Source organism: Haemaphysalis longicornis, unplaced genomic scaffold, assembly GCF_048455015.1.
Source record: "Haemaphysalis longicornis isolate Haplotype H1 unplaced genomic scaffold, Haemaphysalis longicornis Haplotype H1 scaffold_1, whole genome shotgun sequence".
Taxonomy (NCBI): Eukaryota; Metazoa; Arthropoda; class Arachnida; order Ixodida; family Ixodidae; genus Haemaphysalis; species Haemaphysalis longicornis.
Window position 1 is genome coordinate 288,254,125 of NW_027526203.1, and position 24,055 is coordinate 288,278,179.

The following is a 24,055-nucleotide window of genomic DNA, read 5'->3' on the forward strand; positions in this document are numbered from 1 at the left end:
TTGCCGGCAATTTGTGCAGTCGAGAATAGCGCCCTAGGGCCCACGGTGCTCGTCGCCAGCGTTGCCGCCGTGCGCGCAACTACATCATCGCACCAAATGGCCTCTCACCGGTACTGATGCCAGCGCCAACACTGTATCACATAACTGCAAAAAGTGACCGTATTGTACACTAGGATCTCAAAAATTAGTGGAAGGCTAGATTATGAACAAAAACGAACAAAAATATGTTCTGGTTAGAGATTATAAATAGCGTCTGACTACAGTAATTTCCAAATTACCTTTCGAATCTCCCGCGACCCAGCCACCACCGCCAGCTCTACCTGCCAACCAATGGATGGCGCCGGGGTCGCGCGGAGCTTTAAAACATTGAAACAGTCGCAGTCCCGCGCTACATCTGCGATACCACGCAGCCGCACATAGATTTCCTCTATCTTTTTTTATTATCATGGCCTGTATATTTTTTTTCTGTCTCTAGTGTGTGGAGGCACCCACAACGTGGCAGCGTGTAGGTGCCTCCATTCTACAGAAACCGCTTCCGCCTGATTGAAATTTACAGACTCCTATGGAAAAGATAAACGTCTTCGGCAAGGCGAAAACGGAGCAGTTACTTCTGCAGTTCACTGCAACGTTTAGCTAGGTAAATTTGTAACCTAAAACTACCCCCGTTCTTTTAAACGCAGTGACGTTGTTAACAGGGTGCCGCTGTCACCTGCGTGATGTACACGGCAACCGCCGTATACGAGAAATTGCGCTGCAGTAGCAGGTTAAATTTTCTTTTTAATTCCCGCGCTGTTTTTACACACCCACTTATTAGCGCAGAAATGGTAATAAAAGCGCCCCCTCCCCCACCCCCCCTCCCCCCACCAAAAAAAAAAAAAAAACAGACGAAGAAACAGGTCGCCGGCCTCTTGAGAGCACACATTCGAAACTCCGAATTTGTTCTCGCAACTTTGACTGCCGCGAGCAATTGTCTAATCAGTCTGGTTGCTTTTCTTTCCGTGGGGTGCCGTTAGCGGTCAGCCCTTGGCGTACCCATTTCGACTGCGAAGTTTCAATGCCGCCACGACAGAGTTCAGGGACGAAAAAAAATTGGAACGAAAGGGACGAAAAATTGAAACATCGGAGCTGGCGGTCCCTCTCCATTCGTCGGATACCCGGCTGTTGCACCTCACATGGATTTTCGAACGAACTCGCCGCTGAAAGTTCTGCATGACTGGCAGGCAAGGATCGTTTTGCCATCAGGCTTTCACACCTCTCCCAAAGTGAACCACGTTAGCGCGCGCTAAAACCCGCGGCAACCGGCTTCGCGAACTCCGCGTCTGTAGTGCGAACTCGGCGTCGGGGCTCCTCACTTCAGGCGTGAAGGCACGTGAACTGACGAGGAGAACGGCACGCGAGATATCACGCCCCGAACGCAGCCGCTCAGAAGTCGGTTTCACTACGCGAGGGACCCAGGTTAGATTTCGACCACGGGAAGCGTTTTTTCCCCCTGGTTCGTCTCTTTTTGTTTTGTGCGGCGGCGGTCTTTTAATTGTTTTCTGTTGCGCTTAATTTGGGGGGTTAGGTTATCGCTTCTTTCGTTCTTTTATTATTTATTTCCAACCTTCCAAACCCGTGTGTGCACTTGCCTTCCCATCTCGTGATCACGCTGCCTGGGAAGGGGAGATGGAATGGTTTTTGCACGCTGTGGGCTACTAGATATATTTCTAGGTTTATTTATTTACTTCCGCTTCAAAATTCACCCATGTCGCTCTTATATTTGTAAATGTTCCTATCTAGGCTTTTTTCCTTGTAGGTGTTGTGCTCTGCGTGCCAACACAACCTTTTTAAAGCAAAGCTTTCCACCTCTAGCAGCCAACGGTTCCTTCGTGGCGTGCGCGACAACTCCCAACGCGGTTGGGGAGGGGGAGGGCGCTTTTCACTCACGGAGCACAGTGTAGATGGCGCGGCGAATGGCCCAGCGTTCACCGAGTGCAGGTGCCTGCTGACACCGGCTGCGCGTCGGCGGGACGGCTTTGTCGTCTGCTTTAGCGACGGTTGTTTTGGGCCTGTTTTGGCGCAGCTTCGCGTCGATTTCGCGCTTCCTTCGCACGGCTTCATTAACTTGTTCGACAACTTGTTCGTCCGGTCCGGCTGTAACCCGAACCCGACGGAATTAAATGGTCGTACGGCAAAGATACGTTAAGGATTGGCTTGCAGGGCGGGAAAACAAGATGTAGAGACCACATACCGACATATTGCCGCTACAGAAACGCTGCCTTTTCCGCACTGCTTGCCACGAATGGGACTCCGTTTTCTAAATTGGTGGATACCAGTTCGGTTGTGTTTTAAGAGGTATTACAAAAGGCGAAAGGAGCAACTGGTTCTGATAAATAGCGATGATAAAAGTTTCCTCAGCTTTCTCGCGATTCTCAAACTTACTAAACTAACTAGTTTAAATCGGTATAAATGGGAATCACTAAGCTTACACGCCGAATTGTTTCGGCGTCTGCGCTTGTGTCGCGTGGTGGTGTAGCCCCAAGCTAGCACATCAGGATGGCTGGGTTCCGCTGTCTCACCCTTAAAAAGACGCTGCTCCGTTTTCTTTCTCCCGATTCACGGCCGGGCTACAGCGGCGGCGTCCGCCGCTCTAGCCCGGGCGTGACCGACGCTGCTACTGCGTTCTGACGCCGCCCCCGCGAATTCCAGGTAACGGCTGGCAGAGTATCTGGTTTTACTCTTTGTACAGCCCCGTGTGTGAATTTATGTGTCGTCGCATGGGAAATTGTTGTGGGTGCCGTTTAAAGCTTTGCTTTCCGAACACCTCCACAGCGCGATTTGGAGCCAGTTTTTTTTAAAGACGATAGTCTTTCTTGGGCTACTCAACCCAGAAATTTTTCTTTCCAATTGGCTGCCCAGTGCTTAGGTTGCCGGTTTAACAGCGTAAAGGTCCCAGGTTCGATTCCCGGGACTTCCCTAATCCCACTTTTTTATTGAGACGCGCACTCCCAACACATGTACGTGGGCTCCTACTCTCCTCGTGACTTTACCTCACACTATCATTTTCCCCCTCTCCACTTCGCCGATGATGATAGTTTTCTGGTAACACTCCATGGCCGAACAAAAAGCTTCGACAGATCCGCTGTTGAAGGCGAACGTCTACATTAATTAGTGACGTCCGGTATAGTTTTGCCCCGGTGCAAGAGCATAATGAGAAGCTTACTTTTCTACCATTTCTCGCGTGAAGTAGGTGATGAGTCTTGCAGATGTTACAAAATAGAATTTGATAACCGGAAAGATGGAGCTGTAAGCATGGTACTTTGCGGGAAATATTTCGCTCGAAACGATTACGGCCTTCCAGTACGCAGCGACAATGTCAGTAAACGCATTAGCGCCCACTATAGGAATTTCGTTTTACGACACATGCAAAAGGGCTGCGCTGTTACGGATTTTATTGTTCTGAGGAGACTTTCCCTGTGTCGTGTGATATGAGATCAGTGAAGAGATAAAGGGAAGCTCCCATTGCCATAATACAACATTTTTTGAGCCTCCAACACGGATCCTTTGAAAACATTTTCTGTGATGTCTAATGATGCTGATAGGGCCAGTTTTTCAGCTTCAAAAGCGTTGAACACTAACACCAGCATATTTACTAGAGAAGAACATGGCATGAGCCTGACTGTTAAACACAATGCGAACTCAAACATCAAAACCAGCCATATAACAGATTCCCTAAACGTATAGCAGTAGAACCTTTAAGCAAGCCTCACAGAAATTGACTTTTAAACTCTTTTATAAATGATATTATGTGCTAATATGCACATCGTCTCAAAATTACCATATCCTGGGTTTCTGGTCGTTGCGGTACATCAGGAAATGGAGTAGCAGATAGGATGTGAGCTGGTGCTGCCTTCCGAAACTTCGCGGGCGTAACTGAAGTTCTGTATTTTGATCGCAGACCACATAATACAAAGAATCTTCTCGAGCACTTGCAGCAAGAAAGGGACACACATGTAGAAAACAAGCTTCACACAAAAAGAACGAAAATAGGCAGCTACACAACAGAAAACGAAATACGTTCGCGGAAAAATACTTTACAGACCCAGAGTAGGACACACCCGTGCAACACTCATTCCTTTGAAGGACACACGGAGACCAATTTGCACAAGATGTTGGAGTAGTCCTTTCCGTCCTTGCAGGGAACAGGACACGGAAATTCACACATAATTTGCAGAACTCTACACACACCACATTCCACTGCATCCAGCGCACTTCCTAAAGCATGAACTGATGTTTTCATAGAAACGTGCTTTCACTATTTATCCCATGTTGGGTTTTTACAAACCGTTTCCCATCGCGAAAAATTTACAACACTCGCTTCTTTAACATTATTATCTAAGATCATCACAATGGTTACCATTTAAGTGCCTTGATGATTGTTGGTGTTTAATGGCGCAAGGTCATCGAATGGCAAACAACGCCAAAACATTAACCCTTTCAGCTCTGAATTTTTCTTTGTATTTAAAACATTTTTTCTGTGTGTTTTCTTTTTTCTTTATTTTTTGGATCCTGTAAGCTTACAAACAAGACATTAATCTTGTGTTACAAGTAATTAGCGATTTTCAAGCGTGGCATTCAATTAGGTCATCTGTCAAAAAATGAACATTGGTAATATCTATCGAACCAGGCGCCCTTCAAGAACTATTAACAAGGAAACCAGCTATTTTGGTTTCATTCTCAAGTTTCCACGCGAATTTTGGTTAATGCCCTAAGTATAGGGCACCAGGGTCGAAAGGGTTAACTACTTATGAAAAGGTGTACATTGTAATAAAATCAGCTAGTTAAAGTAAAAGTTAGTGCTAGAAATCAAGTCAAATGACTGCTGTACAGGGCCAGGCTACAAAGTAGAAGTAAAATAGCGTACAACAAAAGTAAGATATCTTGTGCGAAAGGTCAGGCTGTGATTAATTGTGATACAGAATTAGTGAGATACCTGGTGTAAATGGCCAGGCTGTGATTATGTGTAATACAGAATGAGGTGTACAAACTTAACATCTGTCAAAAATTTATACTGTCAGCTAAATTTTCTTGTCAGCTAAAAAAGATGGATGCATGGGAATATTATACCTGTGAAACTCCGGAAACTCCCACCGTCTACCGTCGTCGAAAGCAGAGCAATCAATTAAGACATATAGTACTGAAAGTCGTTTTCCGCGCCTGTGGCATCGTGGTAGTAGTTTGCCATTTAAAAGGTGGGAATGTGTAGCATGTGTGTGACCTATCCGCAATCTACATATAAATACTTGTGTGGTTACGTTTTGTTATTCTGTTAAGTATCTACGTGCAGTCATTGACAAATGAAATGCGAACACGAAATTATGAACCAAAACACGCAGAAATTAAAAAAAATATACTCGTTGTGGAGGTTCAATATAGGTGCGCTATTGGTATGATTAGAAAGCCACATTTCCCAACTTTGTCTTTGTAATGAAGCCACGCGTCAGTTTTACTTGCATCGAAAGAAGTCGTGCTTTTTGTCTGTTCGGGTTAATGTTTTGGTGTACGCGTTTCGTTTGTTTATGACTGTACATATGGCTTCACTGTGCGCAGTTTGTTGTCTGTTTGTGTGTCCAAGTCTTCTTCCAGCGTTCCCTGAGTCGTTTTCGCATTAATGGCTTTAAATCCTTTTAGGGGGTGAGTGGGCCATCTATGCAACATGGTAGTGTGGCAACAGCGGCATTCTGTTCAGCGATTTTCTTGCCCCGAATGCCGCAGGGTTCAGGCACTCAGCACAGTATAATTTTCAATTTCCGAGAATGCGCAGACATTATGGCCTTGATTGGTCGGTTTATCACCACGTTTTTACTTGTTTTTCCGGAGTGCAATGTGGTGACAACGCTCAGTAAAGGTAATGGATGGTTGTATTTTTGTTTGTGTTATATGCTGTACTGTAATTGAAATGCTATGCGCTTCAGCAGTATACAGTGGTGTTTTTATTCAGTGTCCTTGTGCTGAAAAGCGGGGCCCATGTGCCGGAGACACAGCAGTGGTAGCCTTTGAAGCATCCTTATAAAAGGCGTGTATGGGTACTTGTACTGTAAGTCTGGAAATGTGAGAGTAGTTCTCTTAGTGCTTGCGTTTTGTCTGTTTCATTAAAGGACAGGTCACAAGCAACCGGATACAAATAACAAGGTGGAACAACGTCCGCTACACCAGTTTTGTAGATGTTGTCGAACACAATCCCAAGATCCTCTGCTTGTTCTCTCCCTCGGAGCGTTAGGGGCGTAGATAGAGATTGAAAAAAATCCTAGTTATGATCAGATTTGTTTTCTATTTTAAATTGATGATTTGTCTTGGATATCGCTTTAAGTGCGTACCGAAGGGCAGTATATGCATGCCTGGTGGCCCAAACACCACTGGTCGTATTCGACGTGAGGGCTTTGTATGGGGCTGATACGGAAAGCACTCGATACAAGAAGCCCCAAGGGCAGAACTGGGCCCAGAATTTCTAGGGCTGTTTTCGTGGCTGACCCATACACAACACTCCCGGTACAGCCGTGACCCTAGCAGGCCGGTAAAAATACGCAAAAGTTGATGTAAGTGTGGTGTGAAGGAACCTTAAGAATCTTCATTGCTTTCAGGCATTTGTGTTTCAGTCTCCTAATGTGGGGAATGAATGTGAATTTTCACCAAAAACTACGCCTAATTACTTGCGTTTCTTCTTTTACAGTAATCAGACACTGCTAAACTTGATATCTAGATCGGAGTTGATCCCGCGCCCTGTGAAGAACAGGACGCAGTTACTTCTAACGCGTAGCATTCTTTGCCGAGTATATTTCAGAGCGCAGTACTCAGAATACAAAAACAAGATCTGCCTTAACTAACAGATTTCCACTATTTCTCTGACGGAGCTTCTTCGCAATACAACAATAACAACAACAACAAAAAGCTTCGTGAATCTCTGCCGCCACTAGGTGGACCATAAACTGTCGGCAGAATGGAATTTCTTTTCCACTTCACACGGCAAAAACGCATGTGGCGTGACGGCGTCGGTGGTGCACTTAAATGTCTGGCACAGACCTTTTCAAGATCAGATTCAAACACAAAAGAACTTGTGTGCCTTGTAAACAATATCAATGGAATAACAATAATCTGGGTTCCAAGTTCTAAAATACAAGAAACAAGGGCGCAACTTGGTTTAAGATTCGCCATGGCAATCCCAGTCAAAGGAGCATGACAATTCCATCACTTCTGACCAGCTACACTTTCAACACTTCGTGTTGCCATTTTTCGTGTTTGACGCTGACTGCTCAACCGGTAAGCATTGAACATCTGTGGATAAAAGAAAGGCAGGCAAAAGAAACAAGTGGCAAGAAATTCTATGTTCGCAGTAAAAGGTATCCTGCGGTGAATGCCCGTGGGTCAGGTGAAGTGCGGTGCGCAGGGAAGATGACTCTGTGCTCATTTTCTCTGCATCAGACAGTCAGGTTAAGCTTGCTCATTGATAGCTGCTACTACAAAACGCTTACTTGCTGGGTTCTCTTAAGTGACTGTGCGAAGACCAAAAAAGAAATGGAGAACTGGCCCAAGTATGGCGTCTACGGTATATTTTTTGTGATGTCAAGCGACGCAATGATCGTTTAGCAGAGAGCCAGGTGTGCGCACGCCTGCCACAGAAAAAGGCCCGCAGCACGAATGTGTTCCGAGTTGGGGACACAGTTCCATAGTGGACACAAGTGCGGCTGAATGTGAACTGAAATTTTTTCTCGCCTCAAACAAAATTTCATCAAAAGACTTTTTCTAAATTAAAAGCTAAAGTGCTGATTCGTATAATGAGCCGCGTCATGAAATTTTACCTCGAGGGCCTTGGTGCTTTTTTTAAGGTCTGAAGTTTGGCAAAGCCTCATTATTTGTATCTTTGTAAGGAATTTGCTTGAAAAGTACGCTTTGTAATCGACTTAAATTATTTTTAGTAGACACGCAAGCACCATATCAACGCACGTTGGAAATATTAGAGGTGAAGCTTTCACGGTGTGCAAAAAAAATCTTGAAAACGCGCCATTTCTCCCGTTTTTAGTTAGCTAATACAACACCAAAAATCCTTACACGGCTTCAATCATAGTTACACATCAAAGAGCAAAATAAGCGGAATGCTCTAAAATATTATTTGTCATTGTACATAGTTTCACTATTTATTGAGAATTTTTTATCGGCAACCACATTTTGCGTGTTGGCAGAAACTTCAAGGAGCGCTCATACGACCGCAAATTTTTTTTTAACGAAAATACTCTGTGCAGACCTCCTACACTTAATCAGCCACTAGAACACATTTTTTCAATGAAATGAATGAATGAATGAATGAATTTATTGTTAAAATTGAAAGGAAATACCACCAGCAGGAGTAGTTTGTCTCACCTAAGCGTGGACACGGGAACGCCTACTGGTGTGGGGGTGTGGGGAATGGGGAATACGGGTATACAGGAAAGGGAGGAGAGGGAGAAGGGAAGGATTCATATATATATATATACATATAGAATACTAATAAGTACATATATGTACAATATATATAACACTAAAGACTCAACACTATATATACAAGACTAAAGACTAAACGTTAAGAACACTAAGGAAAAAAAGCACACACACCGACACACACACCAAAAATGGCAGCATCTCCACTCCGTGGATGATGGCGAGGGTGCGGAGTACAGGGATTAGAAATGACATCCAAGTTGCGCCCCGAGTGACATCCGATTTGCGCCCTGACCGTCATTCGATTTGAGCCGTGAGTTGCACGTTGATTATCCCCTAAATGAAACTGCAACTCACGGCTCAAATCGAATTTCGCTTGATTTTCGCTTGATGGTGGTGTGCGCACGGATGGACGCGGACGGACATTGGGAGGTCCTAAGGTACTCCGCACCGTTACAGGCGAGGGAGTAAGCCGTTTGACTCTCGGGTACTAACTCACTGTCGTCGCCCAATGGATAAGACGACTGACACTAACTCTGTCTGGTCTACCAGACACAGGCTCGAATCCTGCCGGTGCCTGTGTGATTTTTTGCGATTGTAAATGCTATGTGCACGGACGCGGATGGACATTGTGCTGTCCTAAGATACTCCACATCTAAAAAAACACAGACAGTTGAGTTTATCTCGGGAGAAAGCGGAGAGCCAAGAGGAGTCCTGAGGAGTCCAGGTAGGACCCCAATGCCTCATGTACTCCGTCCCGCTCTCTGGGACTGCCCGGCGGCAACGGAACCTATTCGAGGGGCCGAGCCCTTCCCGTGAAGGCTGCCAATAGTTCAGTTTTATTGAACTATTCCCCTGAAGGCTGCCAACAGTTCAATGAAATTGGCGATTGTCAATTTTTGGGCTGGGACGTTTCGTGTGGAATGACCCTGTACTAATGCGTAGCATTCTCATGCCGCTTGCCTTGAGTGTGAGTTTTTTACAGCGAAATATGGTTATTTAGCGAAAGACGTTGAAATATTTTATTGTTTTTAAGTTTTCTTTTTTCTCTTTTCGCCAGTTATGTAAATTTATACGATTACAGCGATGAAGCGCCTTTACTTCGTTACTCAGGATGTTTTTTTTTTTTTTTTGAGATGCAAGGCGTACTTTAGAGTTTGTCCGTTTAGGCTATTTTTTATTCGTATTTCCATCATTCTTTTGGGGACATTTTTTGTGTAGTCTCCGGTTTTGGGGGGATATGTATAAGCTGAGTATTTTTTAGTTTTTCACATCACTTTTGCGAAATTATTATTTTTTCTATTTGTCTTATTTCTTGGGTTTTGAAAATTTGGTTCGACCAATTATCTCCATTTACTCTATTATAACGATTGAAGGCGTTACTTCCTCCAAACCTTCATTTTTGTGGAAATGCAGGGCGTTAAATGGTTTGCTCATTTTCGCCATGGGTCATATATTTTTGAAATTGTATTTCGAACGTTCTTTTTTGGGACTTTTTGTTTAGTCTTCGGGTTTGGGGGGAGATGTATAAGATAATTTTTTTTTATGTTGACGGGTCATTTTTGTGAAAAGCTTATGTTATCTATCTTTCCCGTGGTTTGGTTTTTCAAAATTATGTTCGACCAATTATCCCTATTTACGCTATTGCAACGATTAAAAGTGTTATTTCCACCAAATCTGAGTTTTCGTGCAAATGCAGGGTGTTAGACAGCTCGCTAATTTTTGCTTTTTTTTGTTCCTCTTTTGAACGTTCTTTTGCGGACCTCTTTCGCCTAATCTTGGGTTCTGGGGAAAAAGTATAAGGTGCATATTTTTGATTTTGTCAGATAATTTTCGTGAAAACTTTATCCTATTTAATTTTCCTGATTTTTTGGGTATTCAAAATTCAGTTCGACCAATTATCGTCCTTTATGCTATTATAACCATTACAGGTGTTACTTCCAGCAAATCTGCGTTTTTATGGAAATGCCGGGTGTTACGCAGTTTGCTCATTCCTGCTATTTTTCATTCGTATTTTGAACGTTATTTTGCGGAATTTTTGTTTAATATTTGGTTTTTGGGGAGATGTATACGATGCTTATTGTTGATTTCATCAGATCATTTTTGTGAAAATTATATATTTTTATTTTGCTTATATTTTGTTTTGTCAAAGTTCTGTTCGACAAATTATCTCCATCTACGCTGCTATAACGATTAAAGGTGTTACTTCCATCAAATCTGCATTTTTGTGGAAATGCAGGGCGTTACATTGTCCTGGCTTGGGGGGAGGGGGGGGGGTACTTGGCAAAGAATTTTATGCGCTAAGACCAGCGAAACTGCGCCAACCGTGTAACGCCCTGCATTTCCACAAAAAAGCATAATTGGCGGAAGTAACACATTTAAGCGTTATAGCGTAAATAAACATAATTTACCGAAGGCAATTTTGAACAAGAAAAGAATACAAAAACAGAAACAGGAATAAAATTTTAACAAGAATGAACTGACAAAGTTTTACTTTGTCAGTTCATTCTTTACACATCTCCTGCAAAAACGAAGACTATAATAAGAAGCTTGGAAAAGAAGGACGAAAACACGAATAAAAATATCATGAAAACGAACCAACCCGGCACTACGCATTGCATCTGCGGAAAAATACGTACTGTCATGAACAAATGAAACGCAAACACGTAAATATGAACCGGAACACACAAATAGCGTGATTTATTTCCATCAAAGTTAAAAAGGACGCGTGGCTTAGTTACAAAAACACATGTGGGAAATGTGGCTTTCCAAATATGCCAATAACGCGCTATTATTAAGCCTCCACGAACAATATTTTTCAATTTTGTGTGTTCTAATTTCATATTTTCGTGTTCGAATTTCATTTGTCCATGACTGTACTTGGAGAAATAAAGGGACTTAATTGCTGTATGGTGAAAATTTTGTCATTGGCAAAAGAAACAAGACAGAACATAAAAACAATAAAATATCCCAACGTGTATTTGGCTACTCATAGCGAAATATGACTGTAAGGAACGCAGAATGTAGACAAGCCGCGTACGAATGCTGCGCATTAGCAGGCAATTCCCTGAATTTCTGCAGATTTTTTTCCTTATTAAGTCTAAGTCCATTCTTATCCGCCACCTTTTAAGTGCCCTGCGCACCCATGAAGCACTCTTATTTGCATTACTTCTTCGTACGCCATCCGTTTTGAGCGACATGGTACTCACACTCAGCTTGACACAACACCACATAAAAGGCGATCTTTGGTCTTTGTGGCACTTGCGCTAATAAGCACTAACGACAAACAAACGTGGCCTTGCAATGCTGGTTTCCCTTGCTAGTTTCACTTGGTGATGCTAGAAGGGCTGTTGTCATTCCCACTGGTCAACCACTGGCTGCAGCCTTTGTACGTTGGTTGGTTTATTTCCCTAGCTATGACATTTTCGTGTACTAAAACGTGTAATGATTTCCGGACTACACCGTGTAATGACCGGAACTTCAAGCACGAAAGATTTGGGTTTTAGGAGCCTATAATATGCACTGAAAATGGTCATTTAGGCATATATATGCGTCAAATGCTCTCGTTTAGGCATATACGTATAGGCTAAATTCGTATTTACATCAGCAGCGTACTTCACGTCAATGTTTGGATTTGAACGGACAAATCTTGTGTTGTGGGAAAATAATTTTGTTTTCTTCGGGAAAATAGGCTACTCGACTGCCAATAGTCCAAAATTTCAGGCAAAATTGAGGGCGATTCGACACTTAAAAAAAGGCCTAAATGCCATGACAAATGGGGCCCATCTCGGTGTTTTACGGCTTTAAGTTGGACCTCCCTTCTGTCGATATTTGTATGCGAAAAAGAACGCTCAACGTCCACTGAAGTTGGCAAACCGTGGTTTCACTTCGGAACGCTCCATGATCATAATCCATTTCATCTGGAATATCAGACGTTTTGCCGCTCAGAACCCTTGGTAGCACAATTTCAGCACAGGGAATCCAGAAATCTTATATCCGAGACAGATCTAAGTTTAGGAATTGCTCTGTGAGAAAACAGTCCTTAGGGGAGGGCGGCAGACCTGTTCGGGACTTTCGAAAGGAGTTCAGCATTCTGAGTCAGAGTAGCGCCCAAGTCCTCATATGCTGGATGCTTTTAGAAAAGAAATTAACACATGAACGTGCCAAGTTACGTTCAAGGGTCGCGTGGTGTAGAACAGTTTTGGCTGCGACGCTTTTGTTGAATGCTAAGCTGTTAATATCAGCAAAGTGTTTATTGTACTAGTTTCCCGCTCTTAGGCGAGTTCCCCAAGGGGCAGCAACAAGCTCTGGTGGAAGAGGTGCAAACGTTAACTGATCCTAGAAGACACGAACTTGCCTCGAAGAACACCATCTTGACTGCAGGTATTGTATCCGTCCACTGAAAAGAACGACCGTCTCAGCTCTTCACAGCACCGATGAATCCCATGGATAGTGCTGAAAAGTGCAATAATTCCGGATGAATTACTGACTCATCCTGTCCTGCCGAAGTGCATAACTAGCGAAGCTGCTGGGAATAACACCATTGAGTAACTATGCACTATATGCTGATTAACAACATTATACAGTACGCAAGATTCTTTGCAACTAACGCTCAGAGTTAGGTTGCAAACGCCCTTATAATGAATGAATGAACAAACCTAGGGAAGGTGGGCGTCCTCTTCAACCCTCCTCCGTCAGACAGTGGCCAAGAGTCCTTAGACTCTGGCGGCGTCTTCGGCCATCTGAACTGCCCAGATAAGGACGTCCCGGTCAGAACTGAGCAGTATGGTCTCCCACTGCTCTGGTGTAGTTATGTTTATTGCTGGAGGTTTCGTCATATCTGTCTTACCCGGCACGGCGAATGACGGCTGTCGCGACCAGACTGCTTCAATATTGCCGAGATGCTCGTTCTATAACCTCCGTCTCTCGTTCCTTCTTCGTGCGGCACATTCTGCGTCTTCCCGGCCGGTGGTGTACCCGTGATCGGCGTCTGACTGTGCATATGTTCATGTTGTCACATTGCAACATCCGTGTGTCAGATGTTCACGTGGTTTTCTTTCGGGAGGTGCTTTTGACCTTGAGCGGCACATGCGTGGCTGTGTCGCGTTCATTTCCTCCTTTGTTTGCTTTAGCAGTGGCGCTGTTCTAGGTCGAGCCTTTTCGTTAGTCTGCTGTAGGTCGTGCGTCAAGCAGGCGGCCTCGCGGAAACCGGTTCTCAAATCCACCGATCAAGGGCGCAGTGGTTTATCAGGAGCGGGGAGGGAGAGGGGAGTGAGTTCCCCTTTCCTACGCTGACGTTTAGCTGCCGATTCCTTGGCGTGAACCGTAGAATTTGCGCGGCAATGACGCTGCCGTCCGCAGGCGAGCGCCCGTTGACGTTTCAGCCGACACAAGAGAACCACAGCTCCGCTGTTTCGGCAGATCTCACACTGGGTGTATGTGGGTTTAATTTTTTATTGCGTAAACAATGAATAGGCAGGTCAGCAGAAGTTGTCGCCGCTGATCCGCGGACAAAGCGCGACAGAAAAAAATATGGAACGAAAGAGCTCGTGCGGACAGGGGTGACGTGAAACCCATCTGGCGGCGAGGTTGGCTGTGGTGTCGCTGCGTGTACAGGCCTCTGGAGGCCTAGTTGCTCGGGGTGAAGCCAGGTCAAGGTGATGGTGGCTTGAGCATGGTTCCCGTGTCTCGGTATGTTTGGCACGGCGCGCAGATTCCGCTCCCAAACGGCGTGCGACAAACGCCGAGTTTCGGGCTTCTGGAGTGAGAACAGTCCACGCTGAACATGGACTCCAAAAACCCAGAAGAGTCGAATATTACACAAAAAGGTACTTTAGGCGCTAAAAAGCTCATATAGTCGGTGAACCTCAAAATGAGCACCTATGGGCACTATAAATGATTGTTTAAAATGTTTCCTTTCCCTTACTTCATTATTATATGTTAAAGGGGCACTGACACAAAATTTTGAAGGCGAGATAACGTCGGATATAGATTGGTGGGAACACATATACATCATCTGCAAAATATCAGCGGCGAATACAGGCTAGAACATATTTAAAATCAATTTTAAGTGTGCGAAACGCAACGGAGCAGCCAGCAGAGGACCACGCGCAATTGTAAATAAACAACATCCAAACACGTCACGAGTTTGTGTTTGCCGCTTCCGCACTACCGGCGTTTTACGCGGGCTCGCCCGGCTCGCCGCTCCAATCGGAGGGCCGGAGGGCGGAGCTTCTGCTCTCGAGAACGAACGACCCGATCGTTGGCGGCGGAGGCGCCGTGATTTCGTCAGCTAATCGGGCAGCTGGCCGCGACCAAAGTTCTACAGCGATTCCAGGCACTCTGTTTCTATTACTGTTTATTACCATTGGATGCGAAAACGCGCCGGAGGCACGAAAAGCCCACTGAGCTAGCCGCACGGTCGCTGTGCAGGCGGCGGCCACGGCCGCGAAGTGGCCCAGGCCGGCGCAGGTAGCTCGAGTGATAGCTTGTTACCGCTGCACGAAATTGTCCCCAAGTCCCGACCATAGTGGCTTACATGAGAAAGGAGTTAATGATGCGATGGCGGGTTGCATTAAAAATTGTCATGTGCACCGCTTACGAGAGCGGCACTCGAATATCCGCCGCAGTGCTGAGCCGAACACATCTGTAGGCGGACCTGTAGGCAGACCGGCCGGCTGCTCCCAGCGCGCGTCTTGCCACCCACCGTCTCGAGCGTCGCGCGTCGTTCTTTAGCCGCGGTAGCATTTGCACTCGCAGCGCCTGCGTCACATCCACGGTCGCTTTTTAATTAAGCGCCTCACGAAATCAGTACGTGGGGGCATTCGCAGAAACTGCCGTCGATGCGGATTCGACAGTGCTACGGCGGCTCTGCTCTGTGATATCCCTCCGACGGTCACGTGGTCAGCTTTGTTCACACAAAATCCACAAAATCCATCGTTTCGCGGCACTCGCTGAAACCGAAACTGCGACTGGCCGCATTTAAAATCCCTCTAATTAAACAACCGTCGCACGCTGAAGCAAATGAGGTTTCTACTGGTTATAAGTAGGTCACTAGCTACTTATCCTAACGAAAAAAACAAGATGCTAAATTTTTGTGTCAGTGCCCCTTTAAGCGGGCTTGATAGGACTCAAGGAAAAATAGGCATTTTGCGTTAAGTTCTGGTCTCTATTAATGACACTGAGCAACTCTCCAGAAAGGTGCCTAGGCGGTATGCTGGGGCCACTCAGATTATGTAATCGCGACAACTATGCAATCGCGCAAACGTGATTTACTTCCCCTACGCATAACCCAGCTATGAATAAAACTGCATGCCTTGCAGGTCTAACGTAGCCATGTACGGAATGCTGCTGGAGAGCGTGCAGCACTATGTGCGGCTTGAGTTCGGGGAGCCACTGTGGGAGGCCGCGTTGGCGGAGCTGGGCCTGCGGCACTTCTCTACGCACCTTGTGTATCCGGACGCCGCCATGACGCAACTGGCTGATGCCTGCGCCAAGCGTGTACCAGGTGAGTACCCTTCTTACGCTTCTTCGTCTTGCACTGCCGTTTGCGCATACGTAACACTGTCGCCACATTGTCCGGGTCTTTTAACGAGAGGGAACCGTGTTAATGACCCTGCGATGATCACAGGACTCTTCATATGGAAACCGATAATGCCATTCCAGTCCCGTACTGAACGCGTGCTGTAATGCCTGCGCAGCTACGGGTATACAGTCACTGTAGTATGATGCCACATTGCTAAACGGACCGTTACCTGCTCCCGAAACTCTTCCTAAATTTATACTAGCTTCATAACACAGCGTGCAGGCTGTGTTATGAGATGTATAAACACGACGTAATGTATAAACACGACCAGAATGTATCAGCATGACCCGATGCTCTTTCCTAGGAGTCATTCACCCTACTTTGAGCTGGGACTTACGGCCTTTCTAACCATGCTATATACGGTCACCCCGTTGGTTGTTTTAATTGCCCCGCCAAATCCATCCTATCGTCAGGCATGCTTGAAGCTGGGCTTGCCACACTTGTGCCTAATAACGATTTACTCGTCTGCAGATGATTCACCTCCACTGACAGTGCTGCCAATAGTTGTGAACTTTGTAAACAACAGCTTCTCGCCTCCTCCTCCGACCCCGACTCCGTCCGGGATCGGGCGGGTCGTTCTCCGCGCCCGTTGGGCGCCTTTTCCTCGATAGTCTTACTTTGCTTTCGCGTATGCATGGGGACGCCTCCAGCCCAAGAAGCCGGATGGTATTGAGGGGTCCCAGCACGAGGACTCTTCCGCAGGGCTGACTGCTTTCAAAAACGTTTGTTCCTCCTACTCACCTGGCCGTGCATGTATACAGTTGGTAGCCTTACTGCCGCACGTACATCGACAAAGCTGAAGCGGTTCACTTAAACTGGTGGTGGCGGAAAAACGTTTTCATTTCAGCCGACAAGAATAAATAAATAAAAAGAAAGGTGGGTGGCCTCTTCTCAGGTCAGAAAGCCGCGAGCGACTGCTGCTGCTCTAGCCCGGGAGATCAGGCGTTCCTGAGTCCCGAGCTGAGAGCTGGTCAGCCCGCACTCCCACTGCTCCGGGGTGGGGGAAGGGAGGGGGTTCGGGTGGTCGCGGCATGCCCATACAAGATGGTACGTCGTACTAGGGGTATGGCAGATAGGGCAGTTGCAAGGGTATGTAGTGGGGGATACATGGCGAAGAATAGGAGGGTTATAATATGTTTCCCTATGGAGTCTGCGCCATATTCGGGCCTCACAAGTGTTGAGTGAGAGATAAGGGGCTGGGTAATGGCGGCGGCTCTGACGGTAGTGTTGCAGTATATCTGTGTAGCGCGAACTGGGAACGGGCAGGTTGGAGTAGGGTGCATGCTGCCAAGTCGCCCGCCCCCGCAGGGAATGGCCGGAGTACACTCTTAGTCGCGTCCCGCATAGCGTCCTATTTATATGCGGTTGGCAACCTCAATACCGTGATATAAGAGGCCCTGACAGACTTCTTTTCCGTGACAAAACCTCAGGTGGTTACAGCATGCTTATATGCTGCGCCAACGACCCGTGTCACGGCTATATACTAGCGGACAGCCTGACGCCAGGAAATAAATAAAAAGAGGGGGGCAATCGTGACGCTCCGAGCGATATGTGTGGCTTGCGGCGCATGCGCGTATTCCCCCTCACACAATGGCCCGCAACCTTCCTTTGCTGCGGCCGACGACACGCGCCCGACGACACGGCGACAGCCGAAAAACATTAAAAAAAACTTGCGCGCACATGCGCAGTAGGAGTGGAAAAAAGATCGTGCGTGGCGAGTTGTGGTCCGGTGATTTGTCTTTAGCGCGCGTGCGCAGTATGGAGTAATTTCAGCGCGGAGCAAGTTGGGGTCCCGCGCTTTGACTCATGCTCTGTATAGTTCATACTCAGTTCCGAGCGTTCACACTTGACCACGTTCGCTTCCGCTGACATCAAATGTGTGCATCGAAATCAGTGTAACAGGAGAAGCAACTGCGAATGCAGTTGCTTCCCCTGTTACACCAACCCTGTTACACCGGCCACCGGGAACGCAAGCCGGCTATGTCAAGCCGGCTGGTGTGTGTATTACGGGCATAGCCCGGTTGAACACGAGCGGATAGGTAAGTCCCTGGATTTCTTTTTTTTTCGAGGGGTGGGGGAGCGCAGACTGTGTGTTTGCAGACAATATAGCAAGGACCACGAAATTATGCCTTTTGCGTCGTCGTAAGAAGCCCGCGCCAAAACCGTTCTCCGATACCCGTGATCGTACGGTAAATTTGACGTTCTTATAGAGAGGATTCGGGTTCCCAGTGCGGCGGCCGTTTTGGGATCCAGGAGGAAAACGAAAACGCTTGCACATGTGGGGTACTTCCGTTGCCGTAATGAGTATACCGCGGTGCCATAAAGAATTGGCATTTTTACACACGTCCCATTTTCAAGGTCAAACCACATAAAACCCAGTTTGGCTTTTGTATTTTTCAATATTCTATGGCCACTGCTTGCCATTTTCGGTAAGAGTAGCAAAAAGTTAGTTATAACGTTTTTTCTTAACCAGATTTTCGCGTCGTCGTTTCGGCTAGTAAATTTTCTTGCCCGTTGAGTAGTCTGGATCCTGTGGCGATTTGGAAACTTTCTTACGGTGCGTTTAAGTGGTAAAGTTTTCACATGAAGCAACATTCATGAGTAACACCAGCCTCCATCTTGTTGTGTTCGGCACAGCTGTCGTCTGTCTGGAGTGTCAACTCGCGGTTTGCAGAAACATGATGCAATGGCAGCGCAAACGCGGCGCGGCGCCGGCGTGGAGGTTGCTCAAAGCGGTGGCTTCTAATGTTGTTACTCAGCCTCCTGTAAAGGCGTTTAACAGGAGGCCATGGTTACAGATGCGTTGGCTGTTGGTCGGTGCGCGCAGTTTACCTATGCTTTAGCAAAAGATATTGCTAGCAGTTTTATTCGATCTTTCATAAAAAGTTTTGCTCCATACTATTGGTGGAAATTGTTTCATAAAAAGAAACTAGGGCACATTACCCTCCGCGTGTAACAGCGAAAAGGGTTTTTTTACGACGTCCAATTGACGTGCCAGCGTCAAATAAAATTATGCCAAAGTTTTCTCGCACGCCTTCGGACTGAAAAAGCGCTCGGCCTTCCTATGTATATGAAGAAAACGTCCTTTAAGAGAGCTTTTGAATATAAAGCAGAAAGAAAGAAATAATTGTCTAAACTACAGCGATGCACTTGCCTGAGTTATGATATTTTCACATATCTGCTAAGGTGTTGGTGATACTTCTGCTGCGCTCCTTCACGCTATACTGTTTTACCGCCGATAAATAACGCCACAATTTTGTACCTGGTCACTTTTTCAACTACCTTTTCTTTTCTTCACGCAGTGCCAACACAACAGCATGCTACCCGTAACTCGAGGTTTTTGAGATGTTTACAACGCTGTTTCCATTACAGTGCGACGAAATCCCCGAAGCAGCAGCTCCCGGGCCAAAGATTGCTGGGGGGGATTCTACAAAGGCCTTCTACATCATCGGAAGTGGTGTATTTCTACCCCCTCCTCTTCCCTTTCTCTCCCTGCGATACATATGTGGTGCAGGCTGGGAACCGCTTTCCCTCTCACAGTCACCTCACCTCACCTGGACCATAATTGAAGCCCGGAGAAAGTACTTTTTCTTTGTTTGGTAATATATTACATTAGGACATGAGGTATACCTGTCAGCTTTAGGTACCCGCCGCGGTGGCTCAGTGGCTAAGGCGTTGCGCTGCTGAGCACGAGGTCGCGGGTTCGATTCCCGGCCGCGGCGGCCGCTTTTCTGATGGAGGCGAAAAGCAAAAACTCCCGTGTGTACGAGATTTCGGCGCACGTTAAAGATCCCCAGGTGGTCGAAATTAATCCGGAGCCCTCCACTACGGCGCGCCTCATCGCCTGCGTTGCGTCGGCACGTTAAACCCTACAATCAATCAATCAGTCAGCTTTAGGCCAAACATTGGGCTTTATACAGTCAGCAGCCTGCAATAAAGATGAGTTTCCTCCCTGTTCAGCAAGCTGCTGAAAATTCCATAAATGAAAGAATAATTTTATTTTGACAGGTCCTTATTTGCTCTTCCACAAAAGAATATTTTCATTTGTGTGTTCCATAAGGGCAATCTGCTAATATTTGTATTTGTTATTTCAGTATAAGTATTTCGTGTTCGTATTTGTATTTTTGATATCAAATAAAAAGAAAACATCGTTCCTTCGACATGGTGTCATTCATGTAATTTTATTCTCACACTTGTGCATGCTCATGAATTCGAAAATGACAAAATACTTAAAATTTACCTACCCAACTCAGCTCTCTGCTCATGTCCCAAGCTTGTATGAGTAGACTATCACTTCAAGATCCGGATAGGTTTAATGTATACAGATATTTGCTTTACAGCTTTGCTTGTAACATGGCATTATAAATATAGGGAGTTTGTTTTAATTCGTGGTATGTGCATTGAGGCCTGATAGATCAGGTGGCAAAACACTGAGATTATAAAGGTAAAACCTCATTGCATGATAACTGAGGTTATGAAGATGTTCCAGAAGTGCACAAATCACAAATGTGTTAGTGCAGTTGCAGCCATTGTAACCCACTTATTGGTGGCATTGTTTTATATGGTCTAACCTTCAGATGCACAAGTGTGCGTTCATGACCGAGTGCTATGGTTTTGGTAAACGGCCTTGAAAATGTTGAAAATGCTGAACCGCGACCTTGCGCTTCCGCGTAAAATAATATAACTCCTTAATAACAGAAGCGCGAATGGAATGAGGCCACTTAAAAAAATTGCAGAAATTAAGAGAATTGTCTACTAATGCCCAGCATTCTTATGCCGCTTCTCTTGAGTGTGAGTCTTTTAGAGCCAAATTTCTGTTTGTGCAGTTATCTCCATTTACCCTATTATAATGATCACAGGTAATATTTGCGCCAAATCTGCATTTTTTTGTAAATGAAGGGTGTTACACGGCTCACCATTTTCCGTATTTTTTATTTTTTTTTTGGTTTTTAGTTTTGCAAAATTATGTTCGGCCAATTATCTCGATCTACGCTATGATAACGATTTCAAGTGGAATTTCCGTGAAATCTGCATTATTGTGGAAATGCAGGCCGTTATTCTGTTTGCCAGTTTCCGTCATTTTTTAATACTTTTCTTAATTTTTGGTTTCTCAAAATTTGTTTCGACCAATGATCTTTATTTCCGATATTATAACGATTAAAGGTAGAACTCCCGCGAAAACTGCATTTTTTTGGAAATGCAGGCCGTTACAAGTTACACGGCCTAGCGCCCATCCGGTCTGCGCGAGAAAACGCTAAGATATTCTTTGTGTGCTCGCGATTACCAATTCTTCAGGCGACGCAGCAATTCTGCAGGCGTCAGGACACAATGTTATATAGAGTGAGTAATTTATTATTGGTTCATTACATTACCAGAGACGTAAATTACTAGCGCCCCCTATTACAAAAATAAAGGTGAAGGCATGTAACCACACCATCAGAAGAGCTAAGACGAGCAGAAAAAATTCAGTGCACCATTTCATGCTTGGTATACTTGCCCCTCGTTACCAGACATCTCTTATGTTCAGCGCACGACAGTGTGCCTTACGTGCTAGTTATTTGCATGCATTGTCATAGGGCGCACTTTCCGGCAATGTCCAAGTATACTTTTGGTAAGAAGGCCGAAGAACTGTTATCAATTCCGTTTGCATCGACGGAATAAATCACCGCATGGCGCATCATACTGTTGAATCGGGCACACAGCATGACAAAAGGTTTCCGCTCGTACAAATGTACTTAAAGCCCCCAAACCGTAGTATTATGCCTCTTTGGTAGAGTGATTAAAAAACAGTGGTCTAAAGAAAGTCACTCGCCGCCGAATGTGTTATTTAAGACTCCTGCTTGACGCGCAACAGCATGCAGAATACTTATACGCCCATGTTTGCTCTCCCCAGCAACCCGTGGGTTGTGGCGCAGTGGTTATGATACCCGCCTCTTCATGTGATGTAGTAGACACAGGTTCGATTCTCCATAGGGTTGCGTGTGTGTGCCTATGTGCACTTTGTGTGTCGCGTATGATGTAACATGTGTTAGAGCGTTCGTCACGGGATTCTGACGTTGGCCTGGCAATGTGAGCGAAAAAAAAAAACGGATAAACTCAATTCTGGCCGAGTGCCTTGTTTATTTCTTTTTTTATGTGAAAAGCAACAAGGCCGCTTATTTGAGGGGCCGTTTGATTTTGGGGCCGCTTCGTAAGCGGGAATAGGTTAGCATAACGGGCCGCGTAGAAAAATTACGGCCAGTTGCCTGTTGAACACACGGCCCGGTGTTTAGGTGGCCCGCTGGTTAAGCGGCCCTCAATACGGCCGCTTAAACGCGGGGCCGCGTGTTCGGTGGGCCGCGTGTTTGGCGGGCCGCTTGCGCGTGAGGCCGCCTGAACCGCCGCTTTATAAGCGGCTTTAAAATGACGCGGCGACCCGCCTGCATGCGGGTCGTATAACCAGGAATTGACTAAGAGTGTAGGATATCGCGGGTAGCGGCGTGCGCCGCCTCATTCCCTGGGAGCGAGAGGCATGACCTGGGGTCCATACAATTTGAATGTGTGGTAGCGTCTTGATTGTCTGGAGAAGCTTGAGCGCGGGAGGTGAAATGGATCCGGTTAGAAAGTTCCGGCAAGCTTTCTGTGAGTCGGTAAGGGTGGTTACATAGCCGGTAGGAGCTGTGGTGGCGGCGAGGGCTATGGCTGTCTCTTCGGCGGTAGTGGTGTTGGTATCAGCGATGGTGGCGGATGTCAGGATGTAGCCTTGAGAATTGAGGGCAACCATCGCATGGGCTCTTCGGTGCGAGTAGGTTGCGACATTCGTGTATCGGGTCACGGGTGTCGGGGTCGTTGGAGTATCGTTTCTCTAGGAGACGAATACGTGCTTGTCTTCGACCCACGTTGTAAGTAGGGTGTATATGGCGCGTAATTGGCGAGACTTTGATGTGTGTGCGGATTTGGGGGGACATGCGTTGTGGTACGTCCAATGAAGTAGGAACGGAGAGACCCAGGTGTGTCAAAACGGAGCGGCCCGTGGTGGTGAGGAATAGGCGAGCGAGCTGGCCGACCTGCTGTGCTTCTAGGAGTTCAGACAGTGTATTGTGGAATCCGAGTCGGAGTTTGTGCGTGGCAGGAGTGAATACAGGGAGTCCAAGAGCAATTTTGTATGTTTTGCAAATTAGTGCTCCGAGTTTGGAGGGTTCCTTTGGTTTCATTTGGACGTACGGTGCCCCATGTACGATGCGACTTATCAGGACCGCATGAACAAGTTGGCAGGTGTCTTTTGAAGGCCGTGGTGCTAGGTGCAGACTTTTCGGATGAGGTGCGTAAGCTGCGTGGCGGTCAATGGAGTTGAGGAAGAAGAGCGGCTCCAGAACCATCGGCTTGCAAGGGAACGCTGATAATTCTAAGAGGGGTCACTTGCGGGACGGGAACGGAGGATATGGTGACAGACGAGTCAGGGGTTGGTTGTGGAGGACAGCCGCGTGCGCGTGCGCGGAGAACAAGTAATGCAGATTTTTGGGGTGCACAGGTGAGGCCTCGGCGCTGTAGATATTCGAGCGTGTGCGACGAAGTCAACTGTTCCCACGAGTTTCTGAAGCGCAAGCTGTTCGTGGGTGAGCTTTTGTTTTTGTATGCCTGCTTGCTTGCTTGCGGCTGATGTTGAAGGAGGCGTCTGCCTGGAAACAAACTTCAAACTCTGCTGGACGAGCACGTGAGGTAAAATTAAAGAGACGCCGTACTGCATTTTAAATTTCGCTTCTTTTGTCTCATCATACCGTTCAGACCCCTGGACGCGTTACACCCGTGCTACATAGTGCGAATTTACCAGCGATTTAGCAGCTGCGGCGCCGCTCGTGCGGCAAAACGATCTATTTTCGTTGGTGCCGAAGCTACGAAAACAGGTCGTTTTTCCGCACGAGCGCCGCAGCTGAGAATTCGCGGGTAAATTGGCACCATGTAGAACGGGCGTAAGGCGTCGAAAATTTCCGGGTATGCGGGACGTCTAGACTCTCCCTGAGGGTACTGTGCTCCGATTCT

At 46.3% G+C, this 24,055-nt stretch overlaps 1 protein-coding gene across 1 annotated transcript in view; it reads left to right on the forward strand.

The window, feature by feature from the left end:
• The window catches only part of LOC144147686 (soluble guanylate cyclase 88E-like), a 134,411-nt gene that overhangs the window by 15,115 nt on the left and 95,241 nt on the right, over positions 1–24,055 (forward strand). The window contains exon 2 of the mRNA XM_077679578.1: positions 15,774–15,958. Coding sequence (XP_077535704.1) covers positions 15,787–15,958 — 172 coding nt within the window. The 5' untranslated portion in view covers positions 15,774–15,786. The remainder of the gene's footprint in view (positions 1–15,773; positions 15,959–24,055) is intronic.